The sequence below is a fragment of the Pseudogymnoascus verrucosus genome (genome assembly GCF_001662655.1).
Source record: "Pseudogymnoascus verrucosus strain UAMH 10579 unplaced genomic scaffold scaffold_7, whole genome shotgun sequence".
NCBI lineage: Eukaryota > Fungi > Ascomycota > Leotiomycetes > Thelebolales > Thelebolaceae > Pseudogymnoascus > Pseudogymnoascus verrucosus.
Window position 1 is genome coordinate 440992 of NW_017263658.1, and position 12529 is coordinate 453520.

The 12529-nt window shown below is 52.7% G+C and overlaps 3 protein-coding genes across 3 annotated transcripts; all 3 read right to left on the reverse strand.

Moving 5' to 3' along the window:
• Positions 1–5305: 5305 nt before the first annotated feature.
• On the reverse strand, positions 5306–5543 carry VE01_02920 (uncharacterized protein; the record flags this gene model as incomplete). The annotated part of the gene is made up of 2 exons (XM_018272424.1): positions 5306–5313; positions 5369–5543. The coding sequence occupies 2 exons, from the start codon at positions 5541–5543 to the stop codon at positions 5306–5308; spliced, it is 183 nt and encodes a 60-aa protein (XP_018133187.1).
• Positions 5544–5886: 343 nt separating this feature from the next.
• Positions 5887–7291, reverse strand: VE01_02921 (uncharacterized protein; the record flags this gene model as incomplete). The annotated part of the gene is made up of 2 exons (XM_018272425.1): positions 5887–6624; positions 6677–7291. The coding sequence occupies 2 exons, from the start codon at positions 7289–7291 to the stop codon at positions 5887–5889; spliced, it is 1353 nt and encodes a 450-aa protein (XP_018133188.1).
• A 2303-nt stretch (positions 7292–9594) lies between these two features.
• On the reverse strand, positions 9595–12404 carry VE01_02922 (uncharacterized protein). The gene is made up of 2 exons (XM_059463489.1): positions 10393–12404; positions 9595–10342 (listed from the first exon to the last, which is right to left on the reverse strand). Exons 1-2 carry the CDS (start codon positions 11971–11973, stop codon positions 9872–9874), a joined length of 2052 nt encoding a protein of 683 aa, XP_059319946.1. The 5' UTR covers positions 11974–12404; the 3' UTR covers positions 9595–9871.
• Positions 12405–12529: the final 125 nt, after the last annotated feature.

Sequence of the window (12529 nt, forward strand, 5' to 3'; positions counted from 1 at the left end):
GCTGCGAATGCCTGCCGTGTCTGACGCCTGAGCGCCACTAGGTAGGTAGTAAGTAAGACAGCGGCGAGCCGAGAGCCGGAAGGGCGTAGGAGAGTTGTTTTGGTAGCGTATGGTAGTGGTCAGTCAGCGTGGGATTGGGGATGGGATGGGATATGCACGGTGATTACTGGCTTACTAGCTAGCTACTGTATGCTGATCCCTAGGGGCGATGGTGAGGCTCGTGTGGTGAGAGGGATGGGATGAGGGGGTTCAATGTGGAGTTGCTTACCGCGGGAGTGTACGTACGATGCAGCCGCGTTCAGTAGTGAAGATGGGGAGAGCGGGAGAGCGAGCACGCCGGCGTAGGGTAGTTCGATGCACCTTCCGTCCCATCCCCATCCCATCCCATCGAATCCATCCAAACCCATACAGACCCATCCCATCGAACCCATCGAACCATCCAAACCCATACCAACCCCCGCGCGGCGGCTAGGTTAGCTGAACCTGGTTGGCACGAAAGCCCAGACCTTCGCCAATCCCCTGTCCCCAGCCCGCGCCACCAACCAAACCAGCTAGCCCGGCCACGAACCTCACATCAGAAACGGATTTTTCGGCTTTGACGAGGGCCAGGGGGAAGGAGGGTGGGTGTACATGGGCTGGTACATGCACGTCGCGCAAGGGGCTTCTTTGTTTTTGTTTACCTAACACGAGAGATGATGTCATTCTCCAAGGATGGAAGCTGTTTTTGCTTCCCTGGCAGAAAAAATGCGCAAAAAGCAAGTACGATGCGAAATTACAGTCTTGGGGTGGTTTTCAGTGCTGGATGGGGATATTGCTCTTTCGAGGTGTTTTGAGGATTTCGAGCTCCGCTTTATTTTGTGTGTGGGGGCTGGTGGGCAGTGGGGGCGTTGACATGTTGAGATTCTGGTGGGGTGTGGGGGGTTTGATAGGGGGTAGGTGCTTAGGTGGGTTTTGGTTGATACTGTGCCGCCATCGATGGCGAAAAACGGTGGCAATGCGTGAACTTCACGACTTACTCGATGATTGGTGCTTCAAAGAGGCGATGATGGAGTCGATGTGGTGGGGATAAGGTTACACGGGCTACGTTTGAGCAATACTGACTAACACTGATGCGAACTGACGACAAACTGATCGGCCGGAGCTTGACGACTCGACTCGGGGTTGATCACCGAAAAGTACGTGGACTTAAGGTTTGTCTGCTCGGGCAGCAAGAATCTCTGTTGAGGAATTTGCCACCAAATATATTGGAAAAGGCGGTTTTGTAGGGGATTTAAGCCTACTTGCCTTACGATTTGGGGTTACACAAAAACGGATACGGAATGTAAGTACTATACTATTTCTTGCAGTCGAAGATCACTGTGGCGATCAGTATCAGGGCTCTCAGGGTTATTGGTGCTTATCAGTTTTATATCCTCCCTCCTGCCTCATTGTCCCAATCCTTTTTCTCGAGCACATAGACTACTGTGTCCTTTCTCTTATCTTGTTTCTTTTGTGGCTTGTTGCACTGCACCGCCCTCGGTTGCGCCTTTCTATGGCTTTGAGACAGCATAAGGAGCGACAACGCAGATATCCTCTTTGGGGAGACCGAGCGGTAAGCTCGGTTTATTCCACTATACATTTATCATACATTTCCTGCTTCCCCTACCTCACACACCGTCGTCATGTCTAGAGTCAAGTGCTGCAGGTCATGAGGGTCACTTGGACATCCGGATAACACCTCCCCCGGCGTCAACTCCCTGTTTTCCCGCGCAAATTGCCTCGTGGTCGCAACCAGCGTTTGCACGTGCTATCAAGTAGGAGTGAGGGGATTTGAGTAACGCTGGACGGCTTTCCCCAAGCGGGGATCCCATATCGTGACCGCCGCCGGAACGTCGGACTCTCCTTTAATGTCGGTCTAAGGCAGGAAATCGTGCAGTCTGGGGTGCAGAAGGAGTAAGCTGTGCATGGGGATACAGAGGTTATGCTGCTGTTGATCGACTGTCTAGCTTTACAATTTACAGGTTTAACAGCATGTTATTTTATTACCTTGAAGGTTTCCCGCTGTGCTTGCTCAGTCCGCATATTCGGTTGCTACTACCTATCTAGGCAGTAATAGACATCTTCGGGCTAAAACTTGCAACATTGTGCATCCCAAACGAGCATGGTAACTACCAACTCACTCACTTCCATGTCCTCCTCCTGTCTACAGCGTTTCGCCTGATACAGCTACACTACACTACACAGCTCACCGCATTCCAACCACTCTGATCACCCGTTCTCTGCACGTCACTCTCACTAGCCCCCCTCTCCATGCACCAGCCCGAATCCTCACTCCGACTCGTAACCCTGCAGCGGCAAGGGCTGACGATGGTGATCTCCGTCGTCGGAGATATTCCCAACACGCTGGATGTGAGAACGGCAGCACGGCAACCATCACCTCGGCGGCCTCCTGCGCTCACCGCCTCGGGGCCATGACTCGCTCCCCAGGCTCGCGGTGGATGAACCCCTACCTGTTCTACCCCTGGAACTTGAGGTTTGAGGGGAAACGTGCGGGGAGGAGGAGCGGGGTCGGAGGGGCTGGTGAGAGATTGGGGGGGTTAAGGATGGTCGGGGGGGGTTATCACGGCTTGGATGAGGTGTCTCGGTGTTATCTTGCGGGTTTCTGTGTTGGGATTCCCTCGGCTCTGGGTCAGGTGGATCCGTGAAGGTGTTGTTATCACCCCTCGGGCTCTGCAAGATGCGAGTATTGTTACGAGATCGGCAAATGGTCATGAATGAGGACAATGATACTTGCAGGCCGTCGTCCGAGTATCAGGGTCAGTTCTTCAGCGGAGACAGGTACAGCCCGTCTTTGTCTTCTATAAGTCACTATGTGGCGCCGTGACAAAGGGATAGGCCGCACATCTCCTATTTTTGTAGATATTCAGATCCATTCACCCCGAGCAACAGCCGTTCAACACCCATCATCCAGGATGTGAAGAGGCTAGACCCCTCATTGTTGAAGGGACGAGGAGATGAGGGGGTGAGGAAGTGAGGGGGGGAGGGGGGAAGGCGGGTTGTCAAAGGGGGTTGGGAGGCGGGGTGTAAATCAACCGTTCAATAGTATGCTTATGGCGCCACCTATTTGTGGATGGCATGGGAGAGCTATATTGGAGAATCGGCTCGGCGACGGGAGGTGTGGAGTGAGGAGGGCCCGGGGTTGATGCGAGGCATTGAATTGGACTCTGGAGTATGCCGACTAACCTTGTATAATGATTGTACGTATTTGGGAGGTGGTGAAGGTTGCCAGATGAGAAGGCTGCATCCTAACGGTTAGAGGGATGAAGGTGGGTGCGGGACGGGACAATATAAGTGGGAGGCCCGATCGGGACGGAAGTGGATCGCGAACATCCTACGGCGTGGCGCCTGCGACGATGCGAGCGCGACCGAAGATGGTAGGCCTCCGCCGTGGAGGAGTGTCGAGGTGGGGAATCCGGAATGCGATGGATCGTTTCTGTCGAACCTCGACCCAGGCAGAAAGAGGGGCTGACTGGGAAGCTGCGAGATATGCGTGTTTGCTTGGCGGCTTTCCGATGGGGGTGAGGGCCTGGGCGATTGGCGAACATGGGGGAGTTTACGTACGCGCGCGTTGGAGGGGTTGCGGTGGACAATCTATTGAGGTTTCGTGTGGTGCATAGGTCGTAGCTATTATTGATATCAGCTCCCTGTCAGGGTGGTGGGCCCTGGTGGGTTCGTATGCTGTCAGTTATGTGAGAGTGCTAGGATACGCGAATACGTGCATCCCTACGGGAAGGCCATCTCTGGGCAGCACGTTTTATCCCTGGCCGTCGTTGCTGTGAAGAACGCCTCCTGGCCATTGATTGCGCGACATCACGCTGTCCTGACACATCGAGACCGTTAACCTCGCCTTGTACGACAGTGAGTAGGCTATATGCGGTATCACCGGTGTGGACACAAGCGATAGGGGGATTCTACAGCGGCCTCATAATACCTCAATCATCTCCGTGGACATCGCGGCTCGAATCGTCAGCTCATGCATAACTGTTTGATCATCTGTGGGTCTGCAGCTGGAGGTATGCACGGCACCTATCAGCGGTAAGTTCAAGTGTCCATCAGAAGATGAGATGCCTCAGTTACAGGTCGCTCCTTCCTCCATATAGCACTTCGAATTCGACGTTGTGCATGCCGCAAATCCCACTGTGGCTTGCCGAGAACCGCTGCAACGCTGTGGCGAAGAAAACGGGTTACTTGCCGTTGCCACGGCGGCGCTGATGAAGAATTTATATATATTATAAATGGTCGCCGCCGGCCGACCCCTTCAGGGATCCAGCGATGCGGGCTCAGTGTAGTGGCGTCGCACCGCAGTAAGTTCGTCGATACATGTCTCAGATGTACACGCGATTAGGCGCTGTAGCGACCCATGCATTGCGCCATAGTGGTGTCTGGGCGCGCCCCTCACCCCACCACCAACATCCTGCCAATGCCACCTTGGCGGTGTCTGTTGAGCAATTCGCCGCCGCCGCCAGCCATTGAGTCACGAGTAGGTTGGACGTCTGCGGTGCGGCATGGGGGATCTAGTCAGCATATTTCGATGATGAGGTGGCGGGGACACGGCATTCGATGGTTGATGGGTGTGATGGCACGAGATAGGGGCAATCTATGCTGTGCTCTCGTCGGCGTCCTTAGATGGCAGGCATTGGAGATTGGAAGTTTCCGTCTCGGCTCTTTGTGAGGGGTCGCGGATTTCCGCTCTGGGAGTAAGGGGCGTCAGGGAGCCTCTGGGATAATTGCCTGGTGTTGAAGGTACCCCTTATCAAGGGAGGAGCATATGTGAGTGAGTACCTCTACCTATGCTTCAGCGCTTGGTACGTACTAGCTCTCCTTATTTACTAGATGGGGGTTCTGGATATGATCAATTTTATATGTTTCTCTTGCTCATTGAAAGTTCAATCAATTGCCTCCATGTTCAATTGATCTCTTCGGATATCTCTGGGGTTGACACAACTATGCTACATGCTCTGGCACGGGAGTATCTCTATATTTATTTTGTTTTTATGAATGGCGTTCTGATTTCTCATCTGTAGGCCGCTCTTTGCTGTCACCATTTCATAAGTCCCTCAGAACTTTCGGAGACCCTCTCCGAACGGCTGTCTCTCTATCTACAGCTCTGAAAGCCGTTGTTAGCCGTTGCCATCGACGAGAAGCCACAGGACGCCAGCGTCCAAGTGCGACGTCGATAAGCACAGAGGCTATGCAGTGGTGGAAGCAGTCTGCTGACCCAGAGTTGGAGACAGCAGTTGAGGGAGATAGGAGGGATTACGTGTGACTATGGTCCTAAGACCTTTGAGTCAGCCAGCTTGGGCAGTGCCTCGCGGGAGCCACCAGGTACGTCGGGATGACTGCTTCCTGCCATGGTAGGAGTATCTGTCTCCCGTCTCTTCTCCCGTCTCTTCTCCCGTCTCTTCTCCCGTCTCCTTTCCCGTCTCCTTTCCCGTCTCCTTTCCCGTCTCCCGACATAGATGGCGGGACGAACCGCTACCCGGAGTGTCGGGGGTCGATGGCATTGCCGTGAAATGCGTATATCACGGGAACTGGCATGAGCAACGGGAACGGACGACAACCGCGTTGGTAACAGAATCACTATGGCGGCAGACTTGGGATATGGTATTCACTGCTCAATCACGATCCATAAGCTCTTCGACTTCATGCAACAAATATAAACATGTTCAACCTCTTTGCTAACTATACCCGATAGTAAAATGAGTTAACGACAGGACTAGCTATAAGAATTGAATATCTTCAGAGAAAAGCGGGTACGTCTTCAAGTCTTCATGTATAGGGGCCAGATATCTTTTCCGTTCTACTTCTAGCAGAAACTCAACTTCTCCTTAAACATCTAGAAACTTATCATTGTTTAAAGGTAGAGCCGATTGGGCCGACCTTGATGTTGGAGTAGGTGACCGACGCGCTCGCGGAACCAGACTCGACGTCCGAGGGAACGCCGGACGAGGTGGCGCAAGAACCACGAACGGAGCCGAGCTTGGTCGAGTCGGTGGGGTAGGTAGAGTCAAGCCAGAGCATGTTGGAGTAGTGGTCATCCCAGAGCGACATGACGAGCACCATTCCGGCGCCGAGAGCCTTGCTCATGGACGCCATCCCGCCGTGGTCCGCGAAGCTGGTGTTGTCGCCAAAGGCAATCTTTTGTGCATCGCAGTACTCGGTGGTGACGGAGTTGCCGCTAACACCTGCGATCGTGGACTCCGAGTTGGGGATGGTCTTGCCGTTCTGAACGTAGAAGCGCTTGATTTCTGTCAGGGGGTTGCCGATGAACTGCGTCACAACCGTGAACACCTTGCTGGTGTCGACGGTCATGCCCTTTCCGTAGAAAGAGGTGTCGCCTTGACGGTACGAGTTGAAATCGCATCCGTCAGGGTCGCATGTTCCTCCATAGCGGTCGGCTGAGTAGGTTCCTCCACATCCGTCGCCGTTGCACATTGTCTGGGTGATGGTATCGCAAGAGTGCGGCGTGTACGCCGTGGCCATGGAGTTAGCCTCCCAGATATCCATCTCGGCGCAGCAAGAGCCGTGGCCTCCAACACCGGCATTGGGGTCGTTGGAGGATGGCTTCCATCCTTCGGCGTTGCCCTGGACAAAAGGTAAGCAGGTGAATGAATACATAATGTCAACTCGCGCTTACCATGCCGTTGATGAACTTCAGATCACGCGGACATTGAGCATCACAGTATCCAGTTCCGTACTTAGCACCGGCCTTGTTGGTAGGGTATTTGCTCATTCCTCCGTCCTTGTCCATAGAGACAAAGTAGAGGGCGCCGTTCAGGCCGCAAGGAAGCTGCGAGAGATCCACATCAAAAGTGAACTCCTGGTCGAGGAGGTTGAACATCTGATAGTTGGTGTCATCTGCCATGAGGTATGTTCGGGAGCCAATGTTGGTGGCGTACTGTCCCTTGGTGACGAAAGTCAACTTGTTCGAATTTCCGCTCACATTGATTCCGTACGTGCCTGGGTAGTCACCACCCTCAAGGGCACAGTTTTTGGCGCAGGATGCGTTGTCTGGGCAGAGCGTGGCATCCCACTCGTTGTCGGTGTAGCAGTTGGTATAGTCACCGACCTTGTGGACCCATCTCCAGTTAGAGTCGAGCACAACCTTCCCTGACTGCGACGCGCAGCTGGTTCCTCCGGTGCCGGTGCACTTTGACCATGTCATGGAAGGGTGTGTCTCAGCCTGTTCGGTGCCAACCTGCTGCGCGCTGGCAGCGGCGATGAGGGAGAAGAGGATAGCTTTGGTATACATGATGGTAAGATGATCAGATGCTTGATGTCTGTCGGACTATTCCTTTTTCTCTGGGGGGAGGGGTCGTTTTATACTTGACGCCATCGCGTCAGGAACAACAACTGGTCTGGGAAAGAATATTCCAAGAAGTCCAATTTGGAAACGGCTCCTCGATCTCCGCCTTGGAAACTTCAAAATGTAATGGATCTATCGGCTCGTCGGGAACGATGGGTTGACAAAAATCCATATTCAAGGCCTTGATGTTGTTCTGGCTGTCGGAATTATAGTAGGGCGCATAATGAAGAGGAATGCGCTTGGTAGTATCAAAGACTACTTGTTGGCAGAGCTGGCGTCTTTACCGTGGGTATCAGCTACAAGCTGGGCAACTCTCATTATTCCATGGCTATTTGCAACTCTCATATTAGAAGGAACAGGTGACTGGATATCTTGATCTGATCAACCTTAGGCCAGGGAAACTTCACCGATTGGGGAGGAACCCCTCTCCCCCTTACTCTAAATGTTTCGATCTGCACGGAATCCAGGTTATGATTCCGGAAGGCAGGGTTTGCTGCTGGTTTGGTTTGTGTGTGGCTCGAGGATATGGAGAAAAGCTGCCCCGATTATGATTCTAGAGATTCAGCCTAGATACTCTTGTGAGGCCGGTAGGGGTGCCTCATGAGTGGTTCAATGTGCTGATGCTCTATGTGAAAGTTCGTGCCTGTGAACGAGTGTCGGACGCGTCCTTCTTGGCCGGCATAAACAGCCAAATGGGAAACGAACGTCAAAATAAGGAACAGCCCAATCACTACGAACTCTTGATATCGGATTAATTACACAGCCCATGGTAACCGTGCGGATAAACCACCAATGCCACCGGCAATGCACAGCGGAGAATACAGCTAGTGTATTCGTGGGGTCGTATTTACTTGAAACCAAGGGTGAGAAGCCGCCCAAGGGTATCCCAGAATGGGCTGTCGAATGAGTGCAGAGTTCCGGACGAAATGCCGAGGGCGGCATGATAGAGAGATGTTCTGTTTAACATCCTTTGGATGATCTGAATAAGCCGTTCATTACGTTGTAGGTAGGCATGAGGGGTAACAGCCACATTTTTACAGTATTATTTGAAGCCCACGGAGTTTTCTTGCATGTACTATGAGAATGTGTTTTGTACACGCGTCGTCGCTGGAAACAAGGTGGCGTTGATCAGTGCCGATCGTGGCTGATTTTAGTATTGTCGCTTGGAAAAACCTGGGGTAAGTGGATTAAGCCACCCCCGTATACCCCGCCATACGGGTGAAGCATTGACTACAGCACGTCCCTAGTGGTGAACTACTCTCGTATCAACAAGAGTGCAACAAGAGTGCTCCGCAACTATGGAACTCTATGTCAATCAAGCTCGGCACTTCGTACCACAGAATACAATCACCTCCCGTATAGTCGTGGCGCGTCGTGGCGCGTCTTCACCGTGTAACTTGCATGGAAGAAACCTCATCGGACTGAATGATAATAATCATAGCCACGAGATAGAGCCTAAGCAGATGCAACCGGCGGGCCGCCAGGTGCGAAGTGACGGCTAGCATGGCATCTACCCGCCCAAGACTCGATATCCGGGGAAAAGGAGTAAGGCAGTTATGAAGCCCCTGTTTCTATGCCCCATCGCCTGCCTCGCGCTAAGCTAATTGCCAATATAGCCACTATATAAATGAAGCGCTTCGAGAGGACCCATGAGAACTCTCGAGCAGGGGGGCTCTCAGGGTGTTTCGCCGGATATACCTACAAAGTTGCCCTCGTGGGTGTAGCCCTCTCTCACATAGGGCATCACCCGCTGATCATTGATATACAGAGTGAAGATCAACATGGCACGAGATTCCCGCTGGTATCAGCGTGAAGTTGCGGGGGAAAACTCTTGTTATATGGGGTAGCCCAGTTTAATAGATTGTATCAAACTTACGCCTGTTGCTTAAACCAACGCTTGTCGTCCAACAAAAGTAATCTACGCCAAGCTAGCGCCAGAACACCCACCTCCAGTAGATGTAAGAATTTAGTCAGGTTCGGTCCTATTCAGGCCGTTTCAACATGGATGCTCGTGGATAATTCCTTCTATCATATAGTAGTTTGCCAGCATACTTCAAATGTCGCACCTATCAGATCCTGTTCGCACAAATTAGCCACCACTGTCGAGTTAATGCAATGTGACCCACCGAAACCGGCATTTATCAGGACGATCTAGATGTGGAGGCATATCACTGCCGGCGAGAGTAACATCGTGGCTGTTGGCAGCGCCTCCAACAACGCCACTGCAGGCAGGTTCGACGCCCGGTTTGTCCAAGACAGTGCGCCGATTTAATAATACTGACGTGGGCGTGCCTGGCAATACAGTGGCAGCGACTGCCAAGTCCTGGCAGATATATTCTCTGCGGTCACCTGTTTGGATGCTTCCAACACGAACAAATCACAGGACTTCAACACTTGGGTAAAAGAGGATTCCTTATACGTGGTGGCCATTTGACCAGCCATCTGAATGTCGTAATTACATTTATACAGTACCAGCGATTAAACACTAAACTACACTTATCAGACTAGCCTCAGTTCATCTAAGCCCTATCGTCCAGCATCCCTCAATGCCATTACCCACTCTTCTTCCCCTTCCACGGTGCTATCGTTCAGGATGGCCAAGACCTCTCGTGCGGAGGTGACACCGTAGAATTTAGTCTCCAGGCTTCCAATCAGCGCCACCATAGCTCTAACCAAGACAGCATCGCCTTCAAACACCCATATATCCCAGAGTCGCGTGATTACATCGAGACTGAGCTGCTTCGTGAAGAGCGACGAGAAGATGGGGTTTACGCACGGCCCCGGCTGTTGATCGATCTGGATAGTTTGGCAGAGGTGCTTATAAAGACGCGGGAATTTGGCGGATAATGTCTCCAGGACAAGAGAGTGGATGCGAGACATCGCGCCGTGATCATGGGTATGGAAGCTGAGAGGAAGCGGCCGGTTAAGGAGGTTGGCCAACGCGCAGAACGCGGCAGCCGGTGTTGGAAAATTAAGCAACAAGAGTGCTGTGGCGGTCTATCGAGAGTTAGTACGGAGATTTCAGGCAGCAGAATTAGTATACATACACTTAGGCCGTCGACGTATCCAACGTCACTCCTATACATCACATATGCCATCAGAACGTCAACCAGCGACTCGGAGAGCGGTCCGCCAGGACGGAAGATGCGGAGTTCGGGGTAGGTTGTCGTTACATCCCTGTTGATGCTCTCGAACCATTTCCCTTGGACAAGGTCGTCGGCTGTGGCGTTGCCTTTTGCTAGTTTCTTCTCGAGCTTCTTGGCACGTCGTAACGCCGCATTATATGATGACTCCGATACACCAAGCTCGTTGCCAATAGCCCTGTCCCATACAGCACCTCTAGATCTAGGGGCGATACCTCTCCACCACAACTCCCTCGTTCGCTTCAAAGAGGTTGCTGCCTCCCAGTTTGGCAGAACGTGGTCTTCCCATATCCTCAGTAATGAGCTGGCCGTATCATCTCGAGATGTGTCGCTTGAATTTGAAGCCTCTCGTTTTTTCTCGGCCTCCATGGACGCCGCCATCATTTTTTGGTACTCTTTCAGATGTCGCTTTTCCTCCAGAGGGTCCTTGGGCGGGAGCCAGCTCGGCCTCGTTCTGGATAGTACAGCCATTTTCTCTTTTGAAATTGGAAGCGGGTCGATCATCACGTCGTTCCTTCGCAGGGGGAGCTCCGACATGACGGATTTGGATCGCTTGATATCAGAGAGGAAGGGTGGCCGCTTCGGTTGGTTGGACTCCAATTGCTCATCTGCATGTGCTTCAAGGGCTTCCGTTAGAGATTTAGCTTCCGCATTCAGCTCTGACAGCGCTACCGTCCAGCTCTTCGCACGTCCGGGTTTCGTATAGAATGATGGACTTGTCGGTTTATGAAAACTTTCGTCCTGCTTCAGGCTCCCTTGTGCACCTGGCGTTGCCGGAGTTCCATTGCCAGCGGGCTTGATCTTCTCTTTCGGGACTGCTGGCGGTACGTCCACTGTTCGTTCGCCGGGTGGGCGCGGGGACATGGGGACGTTTTGGAGGAAGCATTCATCCGGGATATCATCGTCTTCATCGTCGCATTCCTTTTCCAATTCCTGTGCTGACTTGCGCTCCCGATTTGACTGCCAGCTCATTCGTGGTGACCGCGGTGACCTCGGAAATGGTCCAGGCTGTGTAAATGGGCTCGGGCTTCGATTTCGCCCATTCATCGCTCCAAGGCTGGTCATGGACTGGGTTGAGAAGGTGCGCCGTGGAGCTGCGCTACCGGGCGCCAGTCCCAGCCCGAGCCCTTCGCCAGCCAGTTTCCGCCCATGGGGGCCTAGACCCGGCACAGCCGGCCTCCCCTTTGATGTCAGGTTTCTCTGTATGGATGCCAGCGATCTCGATCTCCCTTTCATGGATCGATCCGAGGAATGTGACGGTAGCTCATCGACGAAGTCGTCGGTCTCTTGTTCCGACTGCGCATCGTCCAGCCCAATATCCTCAAAGTGTCCTACATCTGCCAGGATGCCATTGTCGTCCGATTGGTAGGAAGAATGGAAGGACGACTTGGACGACTTTGAGCTACTGAGCGAAAGGTCGGGAGGTGAGCCCGGCATGCCAAAACTGCTCTCGTGGCTCTCCTCATCGAGGGTGGTCTGGTTCATAGCATATTCAGCAGTCGAGGTATGGTTCGTCGCGAAGAATGGAGGAGCTACTGAGGACGCAATGTTGGCGGTTGCCCGACTCTCACGGGTGCGTTGGATATCGTGGGCTGTTTCGTGTATTTGTTTGGATTCGAGCTGTTTCGAACTCCGGAAGTCGGTGAAGACAGTAGTAATGAGAGAAGCTCCTGGGAAATTAGACAGGGACCATGCCACGACCCTTGAATGAACGGCGGGAAACGGGCTGTGAAGAAGGGACGAATGACAAAGAAGCGAATGTAAATAGAATAAGAAGCAATATGTGCTATAAAAGTACTGCAAAAAGTACTGTAAGAACGAATATCAACACTGCGAAACGAATGATGCCGTATTGACGATTTGAAGATTGGCGGTGGGTTAGTTTTGTCGACGATGATGTTTGCGGTCTGTGGTCGGGGATGGGGGTGGGTTTGGAGTTGTTTGGCCCAGTTTTGGACGAGATGATGTGTGGTACGTACCTTAATGTGGGAGAGAACCGGTTCGGTCAGGGGGTATATTCAGGTACGGGTCGAACAGCCGG

Excerpts from the sequence above, each read along its gene's own strand:
- VE01_02922 (XM_059463489.1), bottom strand. The coding sequence starts at position 11,973 with ATGAACCAGACCACCCTCGATGAGGAGAGCCACGAGAGCAGTTTTGGC. Across the intron at positions 10,343-10,392 it reads GATACGTCGACGGCCTAAGT|ACCGCCACAGCACTCTTGTT; the intron begins GTATGTATACTA and ends AACTCTCGATAG.